Below are 26,734 nucleotides of genomic sequence, written 5' to 3'. Positions count from 1 at the left end.
TGGCAGTAGAGTGCGGCAGGCACGTATGGGCAGGTATGGGCACAGGGGACGGGTATGCACATTCCTGAAACGCAACAACAACTGTGCTCAGTGCTCTCGCCGTGCGCCCTGAGCGTGAGGAATGCACATTCGCAAACTGCCAGCCTGCCAGCAACTTGACCATGTGTCAGCGTCCACACAGTCCCTCCAGTGTCCGGCGTAATACCGTACCAGCCGCGCAATATCTGCCTGGACGCTGCAAATTGAATGTTGGCGTCTGGGAATAAGTGTACTACGGGACTACGCCAACCTGATCCTTACCCTGTTCCATTGCACCGTAGCACTGCTGTCACCATCTGGGCTCCCGGCCAGGCGATAGCACCCCACCCCAGCACCTCATGTGTCAGTGCCTCTGCAGTCCCCACGCACAACTGACTCACATTACCAACGCCCGCACCTGGCATCAGAACAGATGGTGTCATAAGCAGCATACCCATGAGTGCGACAGGATTTGGATTGGCCCCTCTCGTCTGGGCTTTCAGTACGACCGAGCTACCACACCTCTGCGATCTGCATGTGCAATGTTCAGCGCAGACGCCCCTCGCGGCGCTGCGTGCACACCACCCAACTCCATTCTTGAATCCTCAAGAGCGATCATGTCAATTCACTGCGCCCTGCCGGCCACGCCCATCCCGCGGACCCTTCCGCCGTTCATGCCGACCGCCGTCAGGTACCTCACCAAACACATGCCCTGCCGTGTACGTTTCTTCAGGCACCTCACGAAACACATGCCCTGCCGTGTACGTTTCTTCAGGCACCTCACCAAACACATGCCTTGCCGTGTACGTTTCTTCAAAGTATGCAAACCCGAGGACAGCGCTGTTTACCACGACCGCATGTGGCGCCAACTGGCTCCGCGGCTTGCTCTGCCCCTGGGACAACACCCTTGCTCAGTTTGCCGTGCCTGCTTACAAGCAGCTTTCACGGACACCGTGGCGCTCCCGACGCCACCCACGCCATCCAAATAAGCCTGGCCATCACCAGTTCCCCACCTTACCCCACCAGAAAAATCTCCACGAAACCCACAACACATTGCGCAACAATGACGGCTGTCTCCATTGTCACGGAGGACAAAGTCAAATTTACCAAGAACTCAGCAATCGACATCGAGTGTGCGCATGCACACAGAGCTGCTTTTAAGAAACATGCTTCACGCGTACCACTCCAGGCGAAACACATCATACGGCTACACGTAACATAAACACCAACATGCGTTACACAGCGATGAATGTGTGTCCCCTGCACACGGCTTTCCAGCCCAACCGGTGCTGTTCTCCGCCCGCCCCTCACTCCTCAGTCTCTGCTCCCCCACTCCAGTAACCCCCTTCCGTAAGCCCTTAGGACGTCGTCACCCAGTCATTGCGCATCACCTCAAGCTCCGCCAGCACCGCCTCAATAGCGGGCCGCTTCTTGGGGTCGTGCTCCATGCACGCCAGCGCCAGGGCTTCGTAAGCGGGCGGCGTGCCGTCGGGGAAGCGCAGCCGGGCGCGCTGCGTCACCACCATTACAATGATCTGGCCGTGGCGCAGCCCCGCCCAGGGCCGGCTGCTGGTGTAGAGCTGCCACAGCAGCACGCCCAGCGAGTACACGTCCGTGGCCTTGCTCATCACGCCGTCGCGCAGCGCCTCGGGCGGCATGTGTGTCAGCTGGCGGGCGGGGAAGATAAAGGCGAATGGGTGAGGGCGGTCGTCAAGGGGCCTAGGGTTTGCAAAAAACGCGGTGCATAAGCGTGCATGCGAGGATTCCATAGGCGCCGGTGCTCACCGTGCCGTAGGTGCGCGTCTCGATCTTGGTGCGGATGTCCAGGTGCCGCGCCAGGCCGAAGTCCGCAATCTTGGCCACGAAGCCGCGGCCGCCCACAGTGGCAGTGGCGCCGGAGGTGCACAGCATGATGTTCCAGGCCGACATGTCGCCGTGCACAATGTCCTTGGAGTGCAGGAACGCCAACGCGCTGGCCAGCTCCACCGCCGTGGCCAGCACCGCGTCCATGCGCGGTCCACTGCTCTCCAGTGCCGACGACACGCGCAGCCAGCCGCGGTCCACGGCGTCCTGTGGTCGTGGTTGGAGGGATTGGACAAGCACACAGTCAGCAAGTGTCCCTCCTGGGGCATACCCCCAAGCCGTCCCGCCCCGCCCCGCCCCGCCCCACGCCGCTGCGCACTTGCAGGCATCGACGGCCCCAATCCCAGGTGACAACATGGCTCAAACATGCGGCTCAACGCACCTGCAGGCAGCCGCGGTCGCAGTACTCCATGATAAGCCAGGTCTGGTGGCGGACGAGCACCTCGTCATGCGGCCAGTGCTCGCTGCCGCCGCGGCCGGGGCCGCCGCGTGGGGCGCTGTCCTGCGGCGGCGCGGAGCCGGGCGCCATCATGAAAGGGCTCATGTTGCTGTCGCCGCCAGCACAGTTGAAGTCGTCGTATTCCTCGCTGTCTTCAGCGGACGTCCGCTCGGCGGGCTCAGCAGGCGCGGCAGCAACAGCAGTGCCCTCGGGCCCGTGTGGCGCCGCCGCAGAGGCAGAACGCAGGTGGGCCGCCTTGCCTTCTGCGAGCGAGCCGCCCGCTGCGAGGCTGATGTCGGCCCTGCGCTTTTCGGGGGCGTTGGCGGAGGCATTCACTGACAGCTCAGAGCCAGCCTTTGCCGAGTTGGTGACGTGTGACGAGTCACCGGCCATGGACTCGGCGGCGGTGCTGGCGCCGATCCCGCTGCCCGAGCCCGAACCCGTCATGGCGCCACTGGTGCCGGCGGCGGTGAAGCCGCTGGCCGCCGTGCCATCTGAGCCGCCCGACTGCTTCTTGGCTGCCGCAACCACCGGCGCCGCAGTGCCGTTGGGCGAGCTGCGAGGCATCTCATCAGCCAGCCAGCCGTCGCTGGGCTGCGCGTTACCGGCGACAGCGGTGTGCGGCTGCACGCATGAGCCCCCAGCCGCAACGCCGGCCGCGCTGGTGTTGTCCAGCGTGGACGCCGTGCGCGCGGTGTCGTCACTGAAGCCGCCGCGGCTGTGGTTGCCGCCGCTCGTCATCGTGACGCCGCCGCCGGTAAGCGCAGCGCGAGACAGTCTGCCGGTTGTGCTGGACACACCGTGCGAGCTGCCCGAGGGGTTGATGATGCGGCGCGCGCAGCGCAGCGTGGCGACGATGTGCGGGTGGCGCAGCTCCTTGCTAAGGATGGCCTCAATCGGCGGCGCAATGGACTCGGCGCCCGACGGCAGCTCCTCATCAATGATCTGCGCGACAGTGGGTGTGGCCGGGCAGCTTGAACAACAACAGCTTAACACATACCGTACATTCATGGTCGCCCCGCCGCGGACCTCACCTCCTACCCATGCCGTGGCACTGCGCCCGCCCGCCCGCCCAACCCCACGCAATTATAGAAGGTGACGCGCTACCCACCTTAACCGCCACGGACGTGCCGTACCACGTGCCGTGGTACACGCTGCCGTACGCGCCCTTGCCCAGCAGGTGGCCCATGGACAGGCCGTTGATAGACTCGGGCGGCTGCTGCAGATCGCGGTCCGTGCTGAAGGCGGACGAGGTGGCGTTGGAGGAGCCGCCCGGCGTCAGCATGGACGCCGCGGCCACCTTGGCCTCGGCCTCCGCCTTGGCCTTGGCGGCGGCTCGCTCCGCCTCCAGCTTCACTGCGTCCTGCATCAGCATGAAGTACAGGCGGTCGGGCCGGCGCTGCGCCGCGCCGACGCTGGAGGTGGCTGACGCCAGGCTGCCCGAGTCGCCGGCGGTGCCCTCCAGCAGCTTGGCGTTGGTGGGGATGAAGGAGGGCACGCCGATGGAGAGGGTGCCCTCGTCCAGGTCCTCGCGCGAGGCGGGCCTGAACGTGAGCAGGTAGCGATGCTCCTTGGTGACCAGCGCCGTGCTCTTCTCCTTCTCGTCCAGCTCCTCCGTCACCTCCCGCGTCAGCCGCGAGTTGACCTGGAACTCGCGCCCCTGCGCCGCGGCCTTCTCGTGCGTGTCGGTGGGCAGCATTGAGCCGTCCACATCAGCCAGCAGCCGTGACAGGAAGCTGCCCTGCAGAGACTCGCGCTCAATGCCTGCGGGCCGGGGGAGCACGACGAATGCGGGCAGCGGGCGTCAGCGCGGAGCTTCAAGCATGACAACCCCACGACAGGCGGTACCACCGGAGGCAAGAAACCCTTCATGAGCGCCACAGACACAAAAAAGGACTCGCTCACCCAGCATCTTGCAGGCGGGGTTGTTCACGAACAGGATGCGCCAGCCCGCCGCGCTCGTGTCCACCAGCGCGACGCAGTGGTCGAAGCAGTCCAGCGTGCGGCGAAGGTTGCCATAAGCCGCCGCCAGGCTGTTGTTGTCGTGCGCGCGCAGCTGCAGCGCAATGTCCTTCTCCAGGTGCCGCACCACCAGCTCCGCCAGGTTGTTCAGCACAACGCAGCGCGAGGCGTCGAACTCGCGCGGCTTGACGTCAGCAAAGCACAGCGTGCCGATGCGGTGGCCGTTGGAGGCGATGAGCGGCGTGCCGCAGTAGAAGCGCACGCCGGGGCCGCCGCGCACCATCTCGTTGTTACAGAACCTGAGGGGCAGGAGCGAGGGATGCAGTCGCACCATCGGACGCATGGACGGTGTGGTCAGCAAGCGGTCATGTGGCACGCTGATCGGCGCTAGTCCACGTGGCGCGGCGGTGCTGCATACGATCTGCGGGCTGGCGTCGGGCCCCACAGTCCGCGAACACAAGCTAGCTGACCTGCTACGCACGGCTTGAACACAAGGCTGGCCCTCGCCATGTCGCCCTCACCTGGCGTCTTTGAGCGCGTCCGGGATGACCATGATCTGGTCGTTGCGGCTGGCCATGGTCCAGCCGCAGAACGACCAACGCCAGGGGAAGTCGCCGCGCTTGAAGGCGCCCTCCGCATCACGAATGAAGATGCGGCGGTCGTCGAACAGCGCGACCAGCGCCGCAGGCGCCTCGAAAATGGACTGCACCAGCTTCAGGATGGAGGCAATCTCCGGGTCCGGCGGCGCATCAATGGCGTCTGCGTCCATCTTGACGCTGCCGGCTGTCTTTAATGCATTGATGGTGCGCAGCCGCATGTCGTCGCACGGCGGCAGCGGTGGGCCGCAGTGGTGGAACTGCGTGCAGGCGCGCGGGGGCAGGTTTGGTGAAGTCGTGGCCAGTCAGACAGCACACCCGCTGCAATTTAGCCGTCATACGGGCGCAGCTGGTGGACAATAGACCTCCGCATGCAACCACGTCACGGGAAGCGTCCGCAGCGTCTACACCACCTGGTGTGTGTGGCTCAGATGTGCCCCGTGTACCGCGCAGACCCCGGTATACGGTGTTGTAAATTTCGGACTGCGGCTAAACCGCCCATCACACGACCAGCTGAGCTCTATGAGCGCTCCGAACATCACGCACGCGTGTGGCACATCCTGTGCAAACCAGTCTGAGCGGCAGAACCTTCCTGCCGCGTCAAGCGCCGCATGCCCGAGTACTGTTCACCTTACTCCCCGACCTGACCCCAGCCCCAGCCTCAACAGATTCAGAGCTTGCAGAGCTGTGCTATTGCGTTGCGCTGGAAGGTGCCCTTTGCCGAGTTCTGAGCATGTCCTGCCATGAGCGCACCTGGTAGGGTAGCCCCATCTCTGGAGCAAGTTCTGGAGCCACTAGGTTTGGGTCTGTAGTCGCAAAGGTGCCCGCGGTGGCGCTGGCAATGTTCACACTGCTGGCGCCCCCGTCCGTCCCAGTTGCGCCCGCAGCCGTTTCGCCCGGCTTTGGCACACTCTTGAGGTTGTCATCAGTAGCCTGCTGCAGGGCAGAGGAGATTCCTCAGGCTCGCGGCCGCTCGCTAACGTGGAGTCGGGCAAAACGGCACACGGCCCTGGCTCACCTTTGGCGCGCCGTCCTGCTGCGCAGGGAGAATTGGCACCTCATACTTCTCCGCGGGCGAGGCGAAACAGCAGGAGCTTTGATTATTTCCCATCCTCAAGCCTCAGAAATGCAGCCAGAGCGGCTCCGCTGCGGCCTAGGCGTGCATAATCTAAGTCCAAGACTGCGATGCCAGTGTGTGACACTCAATGACGAGGCGAAATACACTGACACGCGTTGGGAAGTGGCTCTGGCCGCGCCCGCAGGTGGCCGGTGCCAGGTTGGCTCTTCCGCTGCTATCGAAAACTTTGTGGTATGATAAAAGCTATCCACAGGGCCGGCCTAGTTCTCTGTATGTTCCCGGGTGCGTTTGTCAGGTGTGTTCACGGAGGGCCGGCTGTGGTCGCGTCAATGATGTTTCTTAGCGTAGCAATGAAGTAATAGTGGGGGTAAGTGGTGGTGAACGTAATAAGGAGGGCAGGATTCGGCACAAGCAGGGAAAACCATCGCAATTGTGTCCGGAACCGGCTTTCGCCCGGGCACGCAAACGCAAGCAGCAATGGGCTTGTGTAATACACTGAAAACTTAGTATTATGTTACATATTGTCATATAGTCCACCCAACGACGACAGCTTCCTACTTTCTTTGCGTTCTTGCCCGTATCGTCAACCGAAAGCTGCTTGTCACACAGCGCACGTAAAAGGTTGCCATGTTGGACGGGGCCCAGTAGCTCGGCTCTAGCAACAGGAGGCCCCGGTCAACTGCATGTAGCGACGACCCGGCCACAGCCCCTTCTCAATGGACGACTTCGGTGATTTTGACAACCGGGAGCCGCTTGCACTGGGGCTGGAGGAGGAGGATGCGCCGGCAGTTCTGCGCGCACCCAGCTTTGGTGCTACCAGCATTGGCGGTGGTTCAGCGTTAAGCGACCACCCGCCGCCCTCACTGCCATCAGCCGCTCCGGAGCCGCTGCCACCAGCAATCGGCATCAGTCTCGCGCCGACCAGCTTGGCCCCGGACCCGTTTGGGCTTCCGCCTGAGCTCACTCCATCGACAGCGCCTCTGCCCCTGCCGCCCCCGAGCACGGCGAGCCCGTTGCGGCCACCAAGCAGGTGCAGTAACCCCAGGACCGCAGAGTGTTGCTCAGGTGCAACGTGGACGTTATGCTGATGTTCTTCATGGCTGTGCACAGGGGCCAGGCGGATGACTTTGGGCTGCTAGCAGAGGCAGGACCCACCCCGCCAGGGTAAGCCAATGCGATGCGCGCAGAGCCGGCTGGTAGGGAAGATGGCCTTCTTGAGAGCGAGGTGGAGGGGCAGATCCCAGCCGAATGCCGCACGTAGCCACAGGGAATTGGAGGGAGGACGGGTGCGGGACTCGGGCGGGACGGATAGCCCCGTAGATTGCGGGCTGTAGATGCCCATTTGCAGAGCAGCACGCATCGCGTTGGGTTCAAAATCAGTGCAGGGGTGCACATATTGAAGTGCTCCAACCTCGTGTTCCTATTGTTGCGCCCACCAGGCCGTCAGGGCGTCCCCCCCTGGGCCCCAACAGCGGCTTGCTCTCAACGCCACCACGGCCCATGTCGGCTGCTTCAGGCTCGCCATCAATTCTACGCCAGGACAGCGCCACAAGCAGCAAGCTGGGGGGCCGTAGGAATGTGCGGATGGAGCCGAGCCCCGGGCAGACTGTGTAAGCAAGCACGGGGTGATGGGGGCAAACTGGGCCTGCCGGCATAGAATGGCTCCCTGAAGACGGAAGCATAGTGCGCGCAAGGTGTACGCAATGACAAGCCCTGTGGGTTTGGTATTGCACGGTGCCTTCGGTTAATGCCGTGTAGTCCTGCTACCTTTCGTCTTCACTGTTTCGTCTCTATGCGTCCATGCTTGCAGGGTGTACATGGAGCCGGCCTCAACGTTTGGGTCGCCATACACCCCGGAGGCGACCGCCAACATCATGGGGTCTCCGTTGTATCCGGGTGTGAGCCCCAGCAGCCGCCCAGGCAGCGCGAGCGGCCGGCGTGTCAGCGTCAGGTGCGCTGTGAGGGACCGAAAGACAACGGTGCCCCACGCGGACTCAGAATCTGCATCTAGGATGTATCCGTATGTATCTTCGGCGTGGGGGTGGACGTCACAGTCATCTGATTGCGAAGACACACTGACATGCGTCGATAAATGCGTCGACAGCGCGCGCACCATCCGCACGTGACCCTGCTGACGGCTCCACCTACTGTCTGTGACGTTCTGCAACTGACCGCGCATCCAAACGTTTTTGGTGGCCACAGGGAGGGCGGCACGGTGTACCCGACACGACTGCTGGCCACTGGTGACGCATTCATTGAGGACACACCAATGCAGGGGCCGCTGATGTCGAAGGACGAGGAGGAGGGTCTAAACAAAAGCTTTCGTTCCGGTATCGTGCATGCTGGCTGGCTGCACAAGCTGGTGGGGAAGACGCCGCTAGACGTGCACTGGAAGAAGTACTGGGTGAGTGCGGGCTGGGAACGGGGCTGGGCTGATTGGATTGCTGCACCACTCGAATGACGCCCCCCTGCCCCTGGCACCATGTCCCTGCATGTGCCCGCACCGGACGCATGCGCACATGGCCAGCACTGGAATAGCAACACCGTAATCCTTACATCGCAACTTCAGACCTTGCTTCGGTCACAATCCCTTACGTATCAGCTGCAAGTGTCCCGAAGCATCTCGGCACCAGTAATGCCCTGCCGTGCGTGCACGCTGCTTCCCCACGACTGAACCACTACCGGGCCTTGCCTAGAACCTGTCAAAAAGTAACTAATCAGCAAGGGCACTGACACTAGGCCATGCGCACTCGCCAGGAAACGACAAAATTGGAAGCAGTGCATGATCTGGGGGAGTGGTCAAAGAACCGTGTGCGCGTTCAACCGTGCACCAACCGCCAACAACCCCTAGCAAATACCCTTGCATCTTAGGCAATCAACAACCCCGCACATATCACTTTGCCATATGTCAATCCGACACCGAGTCGCCGCGCGAAACCAGGCTATCACGGTCGCCTGGCGCCGACATGCTTGTGACCAATTACTTGGTGGCAGCGGCGTAGCGCTGAGCAACGGCGTCCCAGTTGATCAGCTTCTCCATGAAGGTGGTGATGTAGTCGGGGCGGCGGTTCTGCACGTCAATGTAGTAGGCGTGCTCCCACACATCGACAGTCAGGATGGGGGTCTTGCCCTCCACCACGGGGTTCACGGCGTTGGGCGACTTGCTGATCGACAGCTTGCCGGTCTTGTCGGCGTTCAGCCAGGCCCAGCCAGAGCCGAACTGGGTCATGCCAGCCTGCTTGAACTCCTCCTTGAACTTGTCCAGGCTGCCGAAGTCGCGGGTGATGGCCTCAGCCAGCGCGCCGGTGGGGGCACCGCCACCGTTGGGCTTCATGCTCTCCCAGAAGAAAGTGTGGTTCCAGACCTGAGCGGCGTTGTTGAACACCGGGGTGGGCTGGCCATTGTTCCAGCTGGCCAGGACGATCTCCTCCAGCGACTTGCCGTCCAGGGGAGTGCCAGCGACCTGCTTGTTCATGTTATCCACGTAGGCGCGGTGGTGCTTGCCCCAGTGGAACTCCAGGGTCTGCTTGCTCATGTGGGGCTCCAGAGCATCCAGAGCGTAGGGGGGAGACTTCAGCTCCAGAGCAGCGCGAGTGATCACAGCGCGACGGCCCGAAGCGGGGCGCACAGCGCGGCGCTGGCCAGCCACCAGGCTGGAAGCCTGAGCCTTCATCGCGAGGGCCATGTTGCGTTTAGAGAAGTAGAAAATAGACCAAGGTGGTGGAGCAAGTGTGGATATGCGAACACGTAGTCACTGAAAGTAAATAAGCAACGAGAGGCTGCAGTGGGCTGGGAAGGTTCGATTAGAGGTTCGTTGTACGGTTCACGCAACCCCCATGGTTACGCGCTGCTGCCAGCTGCAAATTGTATAATGGAGCGCCATGTGGATAATTGGGTCGGCGGGGGCGCGGCATCGCATGGAGGCCAGGACGTGGCCTGTGTAACGCTGCACCACGTTGCCGCGCCTGCTCGCTCCCCGCGAGCTCGGGCCCGCGCGGCCTCCCCGTCAGCACACGGCGATGGCATCACCTACATCTGCATAGACTGATGCGCTCCCACAAATGTGCATGGGAGTGATGTGACCACTGCACCTGCACCAAAAATGCAGAGGCCCGTGCCATCCCCAGCACCCCCCTGACAAACACGCTGCTTTTACAATGGACATTCGAACACCCTCAGTTCTACATCTCGGAGGATCGGCTGTACTACACGGCCAATGAGAAGAACGCCACGCGCGTGCGCTACATCTGCCTGGACCGCGTGCCGGTGCGCCCGTTGCCGCACAGCCGCACACCGCGGAAGGGCTTGGTCGGCACCGTGCCCGACATCGGCATTGCGCTGGTTGACCCGCAGTAAGTGACCCAATTGCTAACGATATATGGCTGGCTTGGCAGGGCTTACAAGTGCCTGCGGGGCACGTCATGGGCCAACGTTTGGGGCCGCCATGGGACAAGTGTCTGCCCGTGTGTACAAGCTCTTGGGTGCCGCTGCCCCATGCAGCAACATGAAGCAGAAGCCCGGCTTCCCCAGCCCCGCCAAGTCGCCACGCGGGAACGCCACGCTGGGAAAGAGCAGCGTCATCGGCCTGGTGTCGGGCTCGCACACCTACTTCCTGGCGGCAGGCTCGCACGAGGAGGTGCGGTCGCGTAGGCGCGGCGCGGCGCGGGGTGCCAAGGCTAAGGCGGCTTTTGAAACACAGCGTGCGCGAAATGGCAGAGATTGGTGAGGGGGAGCTGCGATGCTGTGCCCGTTGAAGGGCGGGTCCGTGGCCTCATGCCGTGTGCTTGCAGGCCAAGATCTGGCTCAAGATGCTGCGCGAGACGTGGTACCACTGCTTCAAGCACACGCTGCGCGCGAGCAACGTGCGCGACAACCAGGGGGTGAGTGGCTGGCCTATAGCGGGGCTTTTCCTGCTGGGCATGCGCCCCCAGACGCGCAGCAATGCCGGTGCCTCCCCATGTCATGGCACGCTGAGCTCACGTGCTTGCTCCCTCCAGCCGCCGCCCCCTCATGCCTGAACACGGCAACCACCCGATGCCGCGCAGCTCCACCTGGCCTCCAAGGTGATGGCGGAGAACATCACGCTGCGCGAGAGCGTGCGCGACCTCACCTCCAAGGCGCAGGGACTCGACAGCGAGTACTGGAGGTGCGGCGTGTGTAGAGGGGGCATGGGGCCATCTTGCGGTGTGAGGATGGCAGGGGAGAGCCGTGTGCACTTGCTGGGCTGGGGCGATCATGCGGGGATAAGAAGCCAGGCATATGTGGAATGGATCCTGTGTGTTGAGTGCGGCGTGCCGGACTGCTGGCGTATTGGGGGCATGCAGGCAGTGGCTGGAGGAGAAGGCGCGCAACCGCTTCCTGGAGCAGCGCCACGCCGAGGCGGGGATTTACGAGATCGAGGTCAAGACCGGCCGCATGAAGGTGCGTGTGCGCAGGAAGTTGCGCGAGCAGCATGCAGACTGGTAGGCCACTGGTACGCCCTTAAGCATGAAACAAGAGTACCAAGCAACAGAACTGTTACTTCCATTGCAGGGCGCCTCCTCGGACGCGCGTGTGTACGTGGAGCTGTACAGCGCGCACGAGGAGGACGTGTCTACCGGCGAGCTGCGGCTGCTGGACAAGGACGTGCTGACCAAGCCCTTTGGCCGCGACGCCCTGGACCTATTTATCGTAAGGCCTGATCATGGGGCTCGCGGGAGTCATGCTCGCTCGGCACGGCCCCAACACTGCTCGGGTGGACAACGTGCGTTGTGGGCGGCGGCTTGTCGGGAAGACACCTATCCCTTGTACGTCGTGTGGACGTGCATCCTCACCGCCCACGCGCCGTATGTGCGCGCCTCCGCAGATCCCCTGCAAGAACGTGGGCATGCCCAACCACATCAAGGTGTGGCACGACAACACCGGCAAGCGGCCGGACTGGTTCCTGGAGTGGATCCGCATCCGCAAGAAGGGCGCCATCAACTGGACCGTCTTCCCCTGCCAGCGCTGGTTCTCCACGCAGCTGGACGACTGCCGCATCAGCCGCATCCTGTTCGCAGGCCACGCCACGCCCTACATCCAGTACAAGGTGCGTGTCCCATGTTTGCAGGGCTTGTGCAGTTGCAGGGGTTGGTGAACGCGGACGTCGCTGTGTGGGCTGTTGGCGGCTCCGTCCATGCCAACTCGTGTAAAACAGGGGGCGCAGTCTGCGCGGCCCAAATATCATGGAGCCCGTGGTTTGAACGACTGCTGTGCGAAAACGTGGCTGCGACAGGTGACAACCTTGACCTCAGACATTCGTGGCGCGGGCACGGACGCCAACGTGCACTTCGTCATGCACGGCACGCTGGGTGACGGCACGCGGCACATCCTGTCCAGCGGCCAGGACGACTTCGAGCGGTGAGAGAGGGGGGGTCCAGGATGCAGTCGCCTGACTGCCGTGCTGCAGTTCAAGGGCCGTGCACAAGCTCGGCCGTCCTGTGGCGTCAGTCGGCTTTTCTACTTATCTTGACTTACTTGCGGATGTGGCCTGCTGCTGTCTCTTCCGCAGCGGCATGGTGAACGAGTTCCTCATTGAGGACGAGGAGCTGGGCGACCTGCTGGAGGTGGGAGTGTGCCCGTGCACGTGCGTGACATGCCGTGATACGTGCATGCCTTCAAGCACATAGAAGCAATGTCGTGAGGTGCGCCACCCCGTGGATGGCAACACCCACCCGCCCTGCAGGTGACGATCGGGCACGACAACACCGGCAACGGCCCCAGCTGGCACTTGGACCACCTCACAGTGACCAACCTCAAGACCGGCGCCATCTACCTGTTCCCCTGCCGCATGTGGTTCGACTCGCGCATCGGTGACGGCGCGCTGGAGCGTACATTGGAGGTTGGCGAGTGAGTTGGGTTGGCCGGTCTGTGTAGGTGACATCTCCGCTTGCGCCATCGCCGCCTGCACTTTTGGCGGGTTCCAGGCTCTGATGCGTGTTGTACCGCTTCCCCTCCAAACCGCAATGCATTGGGTGCGCCCTGCGCAGCTCGCTGCTCAAGATCACGCCCTACCATTTCTACGTCACCACCTCAGAAATCCGCGGCGCGGGCACAGACGGTGCGCTGGTTGTGTCCTGTCAGCGGTTTCCCTTCCCGGCGCCGCCCTTTCTGCTACCCACACTGACTTGCCGTGCGCATGCCATCACCGCCCTGTAGATTAAAACTGCATCGCCACTGGGTTAACGCCCGATTTCCTTGGGATCGTCCTGACCACCGCGCTGACTCGCTGCACTCTTGCTGCCGCCCGCCCGCGCAGCCGACGTGTTCGTGGTGCTGCATGGCGAGTTCGGAGACACGCCCTCCACCATCCTGCCGTCACAGCTGGAGCACTTTGAGCGCGGCCAGACCGACCACTTCAGGTGCGGCCACTTTTAAACCCCACCTCCTAGCTCACTTGCCCTGCAACGGCTGATGCCTGCAGTTGCACTCATTCGCGGCTATTCTATACATGTACCAGTACCAGTTGTTAGGCACATCCGCAGCCTGCGCATGCCAACCTCCACGCCCACCGCACCAACCCATTCTCAACCGCACCCGCACCCCAGGCTGGAACTGCCGCACGTGGGCAAGCTGCGCGCCATGACCATCGGCCACAACAACAAGGGCGAGGGGCCGGACTGGCACCTGCTCATGGTGGAGGTGCGCGAGGAGCTGGACGGCACGGACGGCGAGCTGGGGCCCATCACGCGCTTCGTGTGCAACAAGTGGATCGGGCTGGGCCACCCCGACCCCGACAGCGGCTCGGAGGAGGGCGTGCTGCAGCGCACGCTCAAGCCCGGCGGCGAGGACCCCCGCCTGGAGATGACGGACTACCGGGTGGGTGGGTGGAAAGAGGGGCGGACGGGGGGTTATGTGCCCGAGCCCAACGAAAGAGTTCCATGGGGGGCGCAGTTTAAGACCGCAATTAAGGGGTAGTCCAGGACAAGCGGGCGTGACCGGGCCTGTTGGACGGCACTTGCAGGTGGAATCGGGATGAGCCGGTGGGTGATTGTTGCTGCGTAAGAACTGGCTGAGACTAGCATTTATCTCCTACTACGCTTCCCCACAGCTCGAGTTCCACACCAGCTCCCTGCGCGGAGCCGGCACCGACGCCACCGTCAGCTTCAACATGACTGGCGAGCGCGGCGAGAGCGGGCCGGTGCGTGTGGACGCGCCGCTGGAGGCTTTTGAACGCGGCTGCATCGACGCCTTCACCTTCCGGCTGCGGCGGCTGGGCAAGCTGCGGCGCATGCTGCTGTCGCACGACAACACCGGGAAGAACCCGTGAGTGGGCACATGGGAGTAGACATGGCGCTGGTACCGCTGCTGCTGTTGCGGTATGCGGCGGATTACGACGGGCTGGCACAGAAATGCTGGTGTATAGACTCTGTGCACTATGCCTTTGTATGGCCCATCCTCCCTCACTGTGTGTGCGCCTGTAGTGCCTGGCACCTGCTCAAGGTGGTTGTCACCAGCACGCACCCCGAGGAGCCCGAGGTGCGATACTGGGCACACGCAGTCACCCTTCCCGTCCAGTTGTCCTGCCAGGCTTACGCCTTCGTTCATACTCGGCTGCTAAGCACCAAGCCGCTTTGTACCGCGTTTTCCTGCCGCCCCTTACCCTGATAACCATGTTTTGCGCACCCTCCCTTACCCACCCATACAGGTGACGACCTTCATCTGCAACCAGTGGCTCCAGGACCCTGACCGCGCCGTGCATCCGGTCGTGGAGCTGCTGCCGGGCGGCGAGCTGCCCGTCACCTTGCACTACAAGGTGGAGGTGGTCACGTCAGACATCAAGGTGGGCGCTTGCACCGAGCGCGGCACTGGTGTGTCCTCCGCTGCCATCCACGCATCGCCTTCCCATCCGCGCCTTTCCTACGGTACCAACCCCTTCCCGCCCTACCCAAGTCCTCAACTTCGCACCTCACCATGGCTATAGCCTCGCCTCAGCACACACGCCTCATCACTGGTAGCAACTCTCCTCGCTGCAACCGCTTGCTCAACGCTTTAGCAACTTGCAAACTCCCGCTATCATCACGCCGCACCAGGGCGCCGGCACCGAGTCCAAGGTATTCCTGGAGCTGCGCGGCGTGGGCGGCAAACTGGGCCCCGTGCACCTGGACAACCCCAGCGCCTTCGAGCGCGGCGCCGCCGACACCTTCATCCTGGACGGCCCGGACCTGGGCGAGCTGCTGGTGGCGGTGGTCACCTGCGACGGCAGCGGCATGCGGCCGCTGTGGCACCTGGACAGCATCACCGTGTGGCGTGACCCGTCCTTCACAGACCCAGAGACGGGCGTGTACTTCCCGTGCAGGTACGGCGAGCGCGCGCGTGTGTGTGCGGGCAGGGGCCTCCGCTTTGTGGTGGGTGATTTGGGGCGTCAGTTGGGCTAGCTATCTTGTGTGCAAGGCATGGCAAGCACGTGCTAGGCTCTTGTTGTGTGCGTGTGGCTTAATCTCCACCTCCGCAACCTGGGTGTGCGAACCCGCAGACAGTGGTTTGACAAGGACGCGGGCTGGGTGAAGGAGCTGCTGCCGAGCCGCCGGACGCTGGACGTGGTCAAGATCCCCTACACACTCAAGGTGCGGGCGTGCATGATGATACCGTACGTATCAATTGCAGCCGAGTGCGTATACCTCGTACGGCGTGGTGCTGCATGTCCCCTATACTCCCCTGACTGCTCCCCTCAGCGTCCGTCCCATCCTAGTATAGTTACGGCATTCCCAACCTGCCTGAATGCTCACCCGTCCCCGCGATCAACCACCCGCTTGATGCGGCGTGCCCCTCAGGTGTACACGGGCGACCTGAAGAACGCGGGCACGGACGCCGGCATCCACATCAACCTCATCGGCGAGCGCGGCGAGACCGGCTACGTGCCGCTGCTGGCCAACTACGACACCTTTGAGCGCGGACAGGTGGCGGAGGGGGGGGGTGACGGATGGGCCTTGGGATGGGGAGGGGGCGGCGCAGCTAACGGGCCTCGTTGTGGTGCATACGGTGCCGCGATTTCCCCGCTACCACCTGCTTTCAAGTTGCTGCTGCTCTCCATCGTCGTACGCAGGTGGACACGTTCGAGCTGCTGCTGCTGGACGTAGGCCGCCCGCTGTTCCTGCTGGTGCGCAGCGACGGCCTCAGCCGAAAGCCCACCTGGTACATGGACTTTGCGGAGCTCACCAATGCCATGATCCCGCCCACCTTCTTCGTGGCAGGTGCGTGCGCTGCCGCCGCCGCTGCTTTGCCTGCAGCGACTCACCCTGTCGGCTCCTCTCTCTCATTATGCTGCCATTGGCGGCTTGCAAAGCTCACTGCACGCCATGACGTCCGCCCGTGGCCTTGTACCCTGCCGCTCACTGGCCCCCGCCCGCCAGGCCTGTGGGTGGGCCCCGAGACGGGCCTGGAGATCCGCATCCCCGCCAGCTACATGGACCCCCGTGTGGACCGGGCCGAGTACCTGGTGCAGGTGTTCACCTCGGACGTCAAGTGAGCGGCGCACAAATGCTGTCCTGCGCTGTACTGCGTTGGTGCGGTGTTGCTGCAAATGTGTACCTGGAACAGGGTGGGCAGCTCGCCTCAAACGCCGCTTGCACCGTGCGTTTTACCTCCCCTGCCCCCGCTGCTCCTCTTGACACCAGGAACGCGGGCACGGACGCCGGCATATGGATTGAGGTCATCGGCGACAAGCTCACTAGCGGGCGTCAGGCTCTGCTGGACAGCAGCAAGGACACGTTTGAGCGCGCGCAGGTGGACGACTTCAAGGTGCAGTGCCGCAACCTGGGGCCGCTCAAGGCGGTGCGCGTGTGGCACGACGGCAAGGGCACGCCGTGGCACCTGGACATGATCGTCATCACGCTGGCCACGGGTGGGTGGTGGGCGGGGGTGTGGGACGGCGTGTGGGGAGTTCATTCCAATCCCAAAGAAACCCAGAGAGCGTGTGGGTGTGTGGCTGGGTGGGGAAATGCTAACGGGACAGCTGCTGCCCATGGCTTCTGTTGCCGGTGCAGGCGCGTTGTTTGGTGGGGATGGCTGGCGTGACGCATTAGAATGCATGCTGTGCGAGATACTCCTTAACGCCTACCCCGGCACCTGGCCGCAGGCGAGAAGTACTACTTCCCCTACGCCAACTGGCTGGGCCAGGAGACGCCCACGGTGGAGATCCCCGCCTCGCTGCAGGACCCCACTGCCGACCGCCGCGTCTACAAGGTGGGAGGGGGACAGCCACAGCTCACGTGGGTGCTGCTGGCGGCGCCGCCGGGGCTGCCCGCCCAGCCGGATCCAGGGACTTGCCACACCAGGTGCCACTTACGGACAACTGCCACTTGGCCCTCACGAACAGCTGTTGCCCCCGCTCTCAACCTTCACACGCACATATATTTGATTGTGGCGACCCGTGCCCCCTTGTGCCTTCCCTCCACATTTAAACGCCTACAGGTGGTTGTGCGCACGTCGGATCTGCCTGGCGCCGGCACCGACGCCAACGTGTACCTGGAGATGCGCGGCACGCGAGCCAACCTGCCGCGCCACTTCCTGCGCAACAAGGCAGTCAACCTCTTTGAGCGGGGCCAGGTGCGGACCGGGTTGCAGGTTGGGACCTCCAGCTCGGGTACACATGCACTCGTGCACACCGTGTGTTGGTTTGGTCCAGAGTACGGCTAGCCCAGGATTCGTGTGACCGCTGCCGCCTTGCCTCTCGGTGGTGCACCCAGGTGGACGAGTTTGAGATCAAGGCCCCCGACCTGGGTGCGCTGACGGAGATCACCATCGGCCACGACAACGCCGGCTACGGCCCCAACTGGCACCTGGAGCAGGTGGAGATCACAGACACCAAGATCAACCAGGTGCGGGTGGAGGCGAGGGCTCTGGGGGTATTAATGAAGTGACAGGTGTGGGGCTCATATTTGTGGTCCGCTGCCCGTGCAAGCCTCTCGCTCGCGCAGGCACAAGTATCCCAGTAGACGCCACATGCCCAGTATGCGCCACGTGCAAAACTTCGTTACACACTGCGCTGCATCCCCGCACCGATCCCTCGCCCCAACCCCGCAGACGTGGTACTTCGAGTGCAACAAGTGGTTCGACGCCAAGGAGGGCGACTGCAAGCTGGAGCGGGTGCTGTTCCCATCGCTGCAGAACCCGCGCAGCCAGCGCACACTGTACAAGGTGCGCGTCAAGACCAGCGACCGCTCCGGCGCCGGCACCGACGCCAACGTGTACGTCGACATCCGCGGCGACTCTGCCAGCACGGGTGAGTTTGCGCCGTGCAAAAGGGCTGGTTGCTGCGCAACAACTGCTTGTGGAAAGCTAGGTCTCAACCAAGCATGCTACAGGCTTTCACAGTATCCCGCCAGCCAAGTGCTTGCCGCACTTGTGCCGCACAATTGGATCGCATAGCATGAAACCCCGCCGCCTCTTGTAACCGCATCCACAGGCAAGACGTTCCTCAAGAACCGCAACCTCAACAATTTCGAGCGCGGCAACAGCGACGACTTTGAGATCACGTGCCGGCCGCTGGGGCGGCTGACGGAGCTGCTGGTGGGGCACGACAACAGCGGCATGGGCGCGTCCTGGCACCTGGAGCACGTGGAGGTGTACGACAGCACCACAGGCGTGGTGCGTGCGTGCGGAAGGGAGGGAGGGAGGGAGGGAGGCTGCGGAGGGGGAGGAATGGAGGCAGGCCGGAGGGGTGCAGGAGGTGGCGGGAATGAGGTGCGGCGGGAGGTTGGAGTTCACTTCCCCGGTAGTGTGATGAGGCTTGCGGTGGAGCAACAATGCGCGCAGCATGCGGTAAGTTCTAGGCAGGGCTGGCAGGCTGGGGTTGCGCCAGGCGTTTGGGTGTTGGCTAACAGCCCGGCGGTGCCCGTGTCCTTGCCTCCCTGCCGTAGACCTGGTACTTCGAGTGCAACGCCTGGCTGAGCGCCACGGAGGAGGACTGCCGGCTGGAGCGGGTGCTGCCCGCCTCGCTGGACGACCCCGCAAAGAAGAAGACGCAGTACAAGGTGTGCGCGTGGTGCTACCTGTTTGTGAGGGCTGCTCGTGGAGGCAGGAAGCGAGGTTTGGGGGGGGGGGATAGCATGGGCTGGTGCAGGTCGGGGGGCATCGTGCTTCTTGGAGTAGTCCTGTTCTGTGTTATGCCTGGGCATTTAGTGTGACCCACGCCTCGTTGCAAATGAAACCGTTGTGAGGAAAGAGGAGCGAAGGGCGCGTCCGCGGTGTGGCGTGGATGCAGCAGCAAGCCCGGGGGAAGGGGCAGCGTGCTCCTGCTGGTTCTGCCGTGACCTAACTGATAAACCCAACCGATTAGGTGTGGTGTGTGGTCCCTGGGCGCTTTGTGTGACCACTGCCTTGTTGCTGCGACGCTGTTCTGACCAGGTGGTTGTGGTCACCAGCGACAAGATGGGCGCGGGCACGGACGCCAACGTGTTTATCGACATCTTCGGCATGGACGGCACGCACACCGGCCGCATGCTACTCAACAACAAAGGCAACGACTTTGAGCGCGGCCAGACAGACACGTACCAGGTGGGTGGGCTGGGCTGCGCAGCAGGGCGTGTGTACCGGAATGCATGTTTGGAAGGCTGAAAGCGCATTCCGGGATTTGATTGTCCAACTGCCACCCCTGCCCACGAACCCCACGCTTCACAGATTGCTGGTCGCGACGTGGGGCCGATGAAGAAGATCCGCATCGGCCACGACAACAGCGGGCTGGGCCCCGCATGGCACCTGAACCGTGTGGAGGTGACCAACCTCAAAACCGGCGAGCACCGCATCTTCCCCGCAAACAAGTGGTTCTCCAAGACCGACGACGACTACCAGGTGCGGATGGGGCGAGGACGGGAGCGGAGGAGGGGAGGGGAGGGCGGTTGTGTCCACCGTGCCCTGTGAGAAACCAGAGACGCCAAAAGGAGGCAAGAGGGCAGCAGCGCAGTAGAGAGGAGGAGGGTCACAAGCCCAGCTCCACGGCCCAGCTCCTACTGGCGCTTATTAAATTGTGCATACCGGTGGGCCACGAGCTTGGCTGAGCGCCCATGCCCTACTTGGCTGGCCAAACGAAGGCACGCTTGCTGACATGCTCACACTTACGTGCACTTTCTGCCCGTCCCTCCCCGCAGATCGAGCGCGACCTGTTCCCGGGCGACGCGCCCGACCTCAACGTGGAGTACGAGGTGGTGGTCATCACCTCCAACATACCCGGGGCCGGCACGGACGCCAACGTGTTCGTGCAGATGTTCGGCACCGAAGGCAAGTGGCGCCGCCCGTGTGCTGCTGCGCCTGTGCTTGTGTGTGCTTGTGTGGGCGTGGGTGCTGTCCGCCCTTTCTGCTGGGGCAAAGACTATGGAGAGCTGACTGTATCACATGGTATCCTCGTCATCCCACATGCTCATACGGCCATTCCAAAACCACTAGCTCGCCTGCATGTATGCGCTCCTGTCCGCAGGCGAGGCGGGCCCGCTGCGGCTGGACAACCCCAAGAACAACTTCGAGGCGGGCGACACGGACGTGTTCAACATCAAGGCGCCGGACGTGGGCGACCTCAAGAAGCTGCGCCTCTACCACGACAACAAGGGCCTGGGCGCGGCCTGGCACTGCGAGATCGTCATCGTGAGTGGGCGTGTGCCTTTGCCTCAGTAGGCTGCAGGCACGGGCCTATCCATTGTTTGGAGCTGCATTGTCCGCCACGTGCTGCTTACCCTCCCACGCAGTTCTGCCATTTTCAACCGTGTGTGCACACACGCCTGTCTTCCCACACACAAACACGCCATACACCCGGCCCACGCCGCAGATCACCAACAAGGAGCGGCGGCGCACGTGGTACTTCTACTGCGGCCAGTGGCTGGACAAGCGCACGGGCGTGGAGAAGATCCTGTTTGCCAGCGACACCGACCCGCGCGCCCACCTGGTCACCTACAGCGTCACGGTGCACACCAGCGACATCAAGGGCGCGGGCACGGACGCCAACGTGTGCTTGGAGATGTTTGGCGCCAAGGGCAGCAGCGGCGTGCGCGAGCTCACGGGCAAAGGCAACCTGTTTGAGCAGGTGCGGCGGCAGTGCGGGGCTGTGGGGCTGGCCACGCGCGCTTGTGGGTTAACGCTGAACCAATCCAGGCGCGCTTGTAGGGGGGTATGGGCCACAGGTTACCGAGGACGGTGTTGCGCATGTCTGTGGAGGGCGTACGGTGTGTGGCTCCTGCGCTGTGCTCTCGTTTGCAGCACCTACGCCCTTAATAGGCGTGTGCTGTACCCACCCACCCGCCACACACCACCACCACACCTCCTACCACCACGCCCCTTCTTAACCCTCAGGGCAAGTCGGACAAGTTCATCTTCAAGATGGCGGACCTGGGCGACCTGTCGGAGCTGGAGATCTGGCACGACGGCAAGGGCTTCGGCGCGGGCTGGCACCTGGACTTTGTGGAGGTGCACAGCAGCGCCACCGGCAAGGTGGGGCGCAGGGCCCCGGGCCGGGCACAGGGCGCGGCACCGCCACCGCAGTTCGTTCCTGTGTTGCTGCTTGTCGCCTTCAGCCGCACAGGCCATCCAGCTGTGGGCCTCATGGCATGCTGCTCGCGCCACACGCCTCTCTCGCGGCTGCTATAGCTCAAGGGGCAAGGGTTGCCGGGCAGTGGCATCATGTGGGTGCAACCGCATCCCCATCCGGCTGCCCACAGGTGTACTACTTCCCTTGCGGCCGCTGGCTGGCGGAGGACGAGGACGACGGCGCTATCCGGCGGCGGCTGCAGGTTTCGCACAAGGACCCGCGCACCTTCAAGGCGCAGTACCGCGTCAGCGTCACCACCTCCGACATCCGCGGCGCCGGCACGGACGCCAACGTGTTCATCCAGCTGTACGGCGACGCGGGCGAGACGGCGCGCATTAAGCTGGACAACCCCGGGAAGTGAGTCGCGCCGCGCGGCGCTTGGGGAGCAGCCGCAATGACCCTAGCGTCGCCCTGCTGCCTGTACCACAATTCGTACTTGTGGACACCGGCGTAACACCTGCCGGCCCAGCTGCTACGGGCCTTGCGGCCTTCAGGTGATGCAAACTGAAAACCATGTGACGAGCCATTTGCCCCACCACTGCACTGCGCAACCCCAGGAACGACTTCGAGCGTGGCTGCACGGACGTGTTCCTGTTTGAGGACCGCAACGTGGGCGGCATCAAGAAGATCCGCATCGGGCACGACGGCGCGGGGCTGGGCTCGGGCTGGCACCTGCAGCGGGTGGTTGTGGAGAACCTCACCACCGGGCAGGTGGTGGTGTTCGACGTCAACAGGTGGGCGGCGTGCTGCGATGTGGGGTGTGTGGGGAACACGGGCGACAGGAGTGCGTAGGAAGGGGGGTGATGCCGTTTCGAGGGAGGGTCCATACCGGTATGGTGTCCTGTGGAGGTAAAGAGGAAGGTGGTATGAGATGCTGGTCTCTGCACACACACACACTTACACACACACACACACACCTGTATGCTACAGGTGGTTCGACAAGGGCGAGGACGACGGCGCGATCGAGCGCGAGCTGTTCCCCACCTCGGGCGGCGGCGACGGCTCCAGCACCAACTGGCGCCTGGTGGTGGTCACAGGTGCGTGAGAGGTGCCGTCCTGCCGCCCTCGGTCTCCCTACCTTCTACCTCCTGGCCTGCTCCCTATCCCCACATCTGCCCATCCATACTGCAAGCTCTCGCGCACCTGCCCGCCAAACCCGACAATCCTGCAACCACCTCTTCCCGTGCCGTGCTCCCTCGCTTTCTACCCCGCACCCCCAGCCAACGTCAGCGGCGCCGGCACGGACGCTGACGTGTACGTGCAGCTCAACGGCGACAAGGCCAGCTTCGGGCCCTACACGCTGCCGGCGTCCAAGGAGGCCTTTGAGACCGGCTCCACGGACACCTTCAGCCTCACCACACCCGAGCTGGGCCGCATCCAGACGCTCACCATCGGGCACAACAACAAGGGCTTTGGGGCGGCCTGGTGCTTGTCGCGTGTGGAGCTGGAGAACATGAACACGGGTGGGTCGGGGCTGGGGGTCACTGAGATCAAACCCACAGCACTTGAATCCAGGGGCTGCTTTGCCGTGCCATGTGGTTGTGGGCACGCGTGCTCATGGGCCGTGTGTTTAGGGATGAGGGGTAGGCGTGGGGTTTGCCACATTTGCCTCAAATCCTGAGCGCCTGCCTGCCTTAACTGCCCTAATTGGTCATCAGGCGAGCGCTACCTGTGGAACTTCGACAACGCCTGGCTGGACACGGAGCACGGCACCAGCCGCACCATGGCGCCCACCACCTACATGCAGGTGCGACCCGCGTGAGAGAGAATGTGCACACCTGGCACATGCCTAGCTGCAGCTTCGGCACCCAGGCCAGCACTTGCAGCAAAGCCTTACATCCTGCCCCCGCCCTGCGCCGCCCCTTACACCCCAACCACATGCGCCGCTACTTCCCATCCACGCCCGCTCCTCCCCGCACTGGCCGCCCCCCCCCCCCCCCACCCACCCTTTTCCGCCTGCTGCATCGCCCCCTGATCCCTGTTCCCGATGCTCTCACCCTGCTCCCATCGCCTTAACATTGCAAATCCCCCTCCCCACAAAATTCCCTCCCACTTCTCCGCTCAGGGCTCTGGCGGCAAGGACATGATGCCTGCCGCGGGCGAGGGCCGCGCCAACTACCGCATGGAGCTGGCCACGGGGCTGGGGCCGGACGGCGCCATGGTGGACGGACAGGTCATGGTCAACATCATCGGAGTCAACGCCGAGACGGGTAGGGGCGGGCGCACGGAGAGGGGAGGGTGGATGCAGGAGAAATGGGGTAGGGCAGGGCGGTATGGGAGGGGCGTGGTTGAAACGGGCGTACATGTATACACGCGTGCGCGCCCACACTCGGTTTCTGGGCATTGTGCTGCGACCTTCCACTCCCTTGCCAAAAACGCACACACACATGCCCATACGCCCTGAGTATATCCTTCCATTTTGCTCTCTGATTCACGTACACGTCCTTGCTCACACGCGCTTGTTCCTGCATTCCTATTCCCCCCCCACACACACACACACACATACAAACACACACGCTTACACACACAGGCCGTCAGCTGCTGGAGAACCCGGTGCAGGGCTTCCAGCCGGGGCGTGTGGAGGAGTTTGGTCTGGCGGACCTGGCCGAGGTGGGCGGCATGACGCAGCTGGAGCTGGTGCACGCAGGCAGCGCGCCCTGGGCGGTGCGCTTCGTCAAGGTGCACAACGAGACCAGCGGCGAGAAGGCCGTGTTCGTGCCAGAGGGGTGAGTGCGCTGAGGGGTAGCGAGGCGGGCATTGGGGGGGGGGTCGGGGTGGCGTGTGGGCTTGGGGTGCGGGAGCCAGTGACCAAGCGCCCATCGCATGGTAGTTCTCAAGTGCGTCTCCGCTTGGAGTCGGCTCTTGACCGCCACCCGCCACCGTCACACGCGCACGCACACAAACACACATACACACGGTCACTCCTCACTCCTCCTCCGCCCTCCTCCGCAGTCCGCTGCTGCCGGGCATGCCGCTGCTGCTGTCGCTGTGGATCGCCTCGCCCTGCGACTACCGCGTGGAGGTGCAGACCGGCGACACCTTTGGCGCCGGCACCAACGCCAAGATCATGATCAACGTGTTCGGCGAGCTGGGGTCCACGGGCCGCGTGCAGCTGACCTACGACAGCAGCGCGGCGGAGGGCAAGCGCGGCGGCATCTGTGGTGACGTGTGCGCCACGCAGCCGTTCAAGCGCAACCAGCTGGATGTGTTCATGCTGGGGGGTCTGCAAGACACGGGCGACATTAAGCAGATCGAGATCGGGCACGACGACGCGGGCGCGGGGTCAGGTGCGTATGGCGGTGGGTGGGTGGGTGGTGTTGCATGGCGTGTGTAAGTTGCGACGGAAGCGGGGCGGTCTTGGCGTACGGAGCGTATGCACATTTTGCGTGCTTGTCCACAAGCACGTCCATCGTCCTGACCCTCCTTTCCCACCGCTTATGTCCCTCCCCACCCTCTTGCGCACCCTCCCACTCCCACCCACCCCAGCCTGGTTCCTGTCCTGGGTGCGTGTGACCAACCTGACCACGGGTGCGTCCGCCTACTTCCTGTCGGACTCATGGCTGGCCAAGAACAAGGGAGACGGATTCACCAAGCGCCTGCTCACAGCCATGGTCAGTGGCGTGTGCATGCGTGTGTGTGTGTGTGTGTGTGTGCGCCCGGGTCAAGACACAAAGCTCCTTCACCAAGCCACACCAAACACACACACGCCACGTGACCACCCCCGCCCCCCCTTCCCCAACCCCACAACGCCGCACAGACGTCCACGGGGCCGCAGATGGCCAACACGGGCATGCTGGCGGACGGCACTGCCACCGCGCACGTCAGCGTGTCGCCGCGCGACCCGCGCGACACCGCCTTCGCCTCCTCCGCGCTGGCCCGCAAGCTGGCGGGCGGCGTGGGCGCGCCCGGCTACCGAGTGACGCTGCACACCAGCAACGTGTGCATGGCGGGCACCGGCGCGGGCGTGTTCTTCGAGCTCATTGGCGAGTACGGCTCGTCAGGTGCGTGCGGCGGGAGCTGTGAAGGCCCGGGCGGGGGGGGGCGGGGAAGAAGGCTGGGAGTGGGGGGGCGGGGTTGTGCGATTGGCGGGATGGGGGCTGATCGGGGCGGCAAGGGCTGTGGTGTGGCTGAGGTTGGCTGCGGATTTACCCGAATGGCGGGCTTGGCAGCTGTCCTATGCCACGCATAGACAGCAACTGCCCGCTCCCGAAGACACTCACCCAACCCCACCCGCCCCCTCCCTCTCCCACCCACCGCCCACACAGGCACGGTGATGGTGCAGGCCAACCCCAACCAGTTTAGCCGCGGCGCCTCCGACACCTTCATCTACCCGCGCCTGCCCTTCCTGGGCGAGCTGCTGCAGATGCGCGTGGGCACCAGCGGGGCGGGCGTGTTCGCCACGTGGCACCTGCGGCAGGTGGAGGTGGTGCACCTGGCCAGCAACACACGGTTCGTGTTCAACTGCCACAACTGGATCGACAAGAAGGTCAACTGGCAGCGGGTGCTGGTAGCCAACCTGGCGCCAATGGGGTACTGATGTGGGGGGGGGGATGGGGTTGTTGTTGGTGGGTAGGGAAGGAGGAGGATGGGAAGGAGGGGTTGGGGGTTGATGTGGCGCTCGTGCGCGATGGTGGCGGTGGCGCCTGGCGATGCCTCCTCGGTGGTTGGGTGGGTGGGCTGGGTGAGCTGTGATGCATGCCGCAACACACGCCAAGCACAGACGCGACACGGCGACCAGGCATTGATGCATGCATGGACTGTTGATCACACGCGCTTGCTTTTTGCGATTGTGATCCAGAGTGATCCTTTGTGACTCAGGACCTTTGTGACCCAGGACCCCAATTGTTGTTTGGGTGTGGACGCTGTATTCATCATCACAGACATGTCAGGGGATGTGCAACATCCTGGACGACCTGTACAATCACTATGACACGCAGTTGGCGACTGAGACCATGATGACACCAGGAATGGCTGTGTGTGACCGCTTGGACGGGGGTGGATGGGATGGACGCTGGAGGCCGCAGCTCCTGTGCCGACCTCGCTGACCATCCACGCCCATACTTTGCTAAGTGCTTGCATAACAACACACCTTCATTGTTACGGTTGGCTTGTAGGTTTTGAGCGCGCTGCGTCTGTGCCAGTCTGTGACGAGAAGTAGGGTTTTTTCCCGCCCCAACGGTTTTTCTGTAACGCGCTTTGCGAGTCAAGTTCTACCTTTGTCTTTGGCATCATGTCCATTTAGGCCC

General features: G+C 63.4%; 4 protein-coding genes across 5 annotated transcripts; 2 read left to right on the top strand and 2 right to left on the bottom strand.

Moving 5' to 3' along the window:
- Positions 1-58: 58 nt before the first annotated feature.
- CHLRE_10g436100v5 (uncharacterized protein) lies at positions 59-6,297 on the bottom strand. 2 transcript variants are annotated; one of them, XM_043066722.1, is made up of 8 exons: positions 5,897-6,297; positions 5,632-5,814; positions 4,804-5,138; positions 4,226-4,581; positions 3,432-4,084; positions 2,264-3,265; positions 1,804-2,088; positions 59-1,685 (listed from the first exon to the last, which is right to left on the bottom strand). In XM_043066722.1, exons 1-8 carry the CDS (start codon positions 5,987-5,989, stop codon positions 1,377-1,379), a joined length of 3,216 nt encoding a protein of 1,071 aa, XP_042920120.1. In that variant the 5' UTR covers positions 5,990-6,297; the 3' UTR covers positions 59-1,376. The 2 variants fall into 2 exon arrangements, with proteins under 2 accessions (XP_042920120.1, XP_042920119.1); XM_043066723.1 differs by having other exon boundaries at positions 5,632-5,811.
- A 100-nt stretch (positions 6,298-6,397) lies between these two features.
- Positions 6,398-8,493, top strand: CHLRE_10g436053v5 (uncharacterized protein). Its single transcript, XM_043066721.1, has 5 exons — positions 6,398-6,986; positions 7,067-7,120; positions 7,396-7,566; positions 7,767-7,907; positions 8,159-8,493. Exons 1-5 carry the CDS (start codon positions 6,673-6,675, stop codon positions 8,415-8,417), a joined length of 939 nt encoding a protein of 312 aa, XP_042920118.1. The 5' UTR covers positions 6,398-6,672; the 3' UTR covers positions 8,418-8,493.
- Positions 8,494-8,496: 3 nt separating this feature from the next.
- Positions 8,497-9,706, bottom strand: CHLRE_10g436050v5 (uncharacterized protein). The gene has a single exon (XM_001690539.2). It carries the CDS (start codon positions 9,639-9,641, stop codon positions 8,937-8,939), a length of 705 nt encoding a protein of 234 aa, XP_001690591.1. The 5' UTR covers positions 9,642-9,706; the 3' UTR covers positions 8,497-8,936.
- A 91-nt stretch (positions 9,707-9,797) lies between these two features.
- Positions 9,798-26,690, top strand: CHLRE_10g436000v5 (uncharacterized protein). The gene is made up of 46 exons (XM_043066720.1): positions 9,798-9,938; positions 10,136-10,308; positions 10,457-10,592; positions 10,747-10,836; positions 11,002-11,102; positions 11,281-11,377; positions 11,489-11,626; positions 11,802-12,023; positions 12,210-12,334; positions 12,486-12,540; positions 12,660-12,823; positions 12,964-13,034; positions 13,233-13,335; positions 13,522-13,792; positions 14,025-14,239; positions 14,398-14,452; positions 14,622-14,756; positions 15,007-15,272; positions 15,450-15,540; positions 15,748-15,873; positions 16,020-16,167; positions 16,327-16,438; positions 16,591-16,817; positions 17,052-17,158; positions 17,387-17,521; positions 17,662-17,793; positions 17,999-18,197; positions 18,381-18,562; positions 18,835-18,948; positions 19,322-19,471; positions 19,595-19,765; positions 20,062-20,191; positions 20,388-20,551; positions 20,733-20,987; positions 21,254-21,391; positions 21,619-21,845; positions 22,046-22,222; positions 22,419-22,525; positions 22,709-22,951; positions 23,147-23,235; positions 23,554-23,698; positions 24,019-24,214; positions 24,441-24,775; positions 24,975-25,099; positions 25,246-25,489; positions 25,754-26,690. The coding sequence occupies exons 1-46, from the start codon at positions 9,828-9,830 to the stop codon at positions 26,023-26,025; spliced, it is 7,269 nt and encodes a 2,422-aa protein (XP_042920117.1). The 5' UTR covers positions 9,798-9,827; the 3' UTR covers positions 26,026-26,690.
- The last annotated feature ends 44 nt before the right edge of the window (positions 26,691-26,734 follow it).

Source organism: Chlamydomonas reinhardtii, chromosome 10, assembly GCF_000002595.2.
Source record: "Chlamydomonas reinhardtii strain CC-503 cw92 mt+ chromosome 10, whole genome shotgun sequence".
Classification (NCBI taxonomy): Eukaryota; Viridiplantae; Chlorophyta; class Chlorophyceae; order Chlamydomonadales; family Chlamydomonadaceae; genus Chlamydomonas; species Chlamydomonas reinhardtii.
Note: the sequence above shows the minus strand (reverse complement) of the source record. Positions and strands in the feature narration are given on the sequence as shown.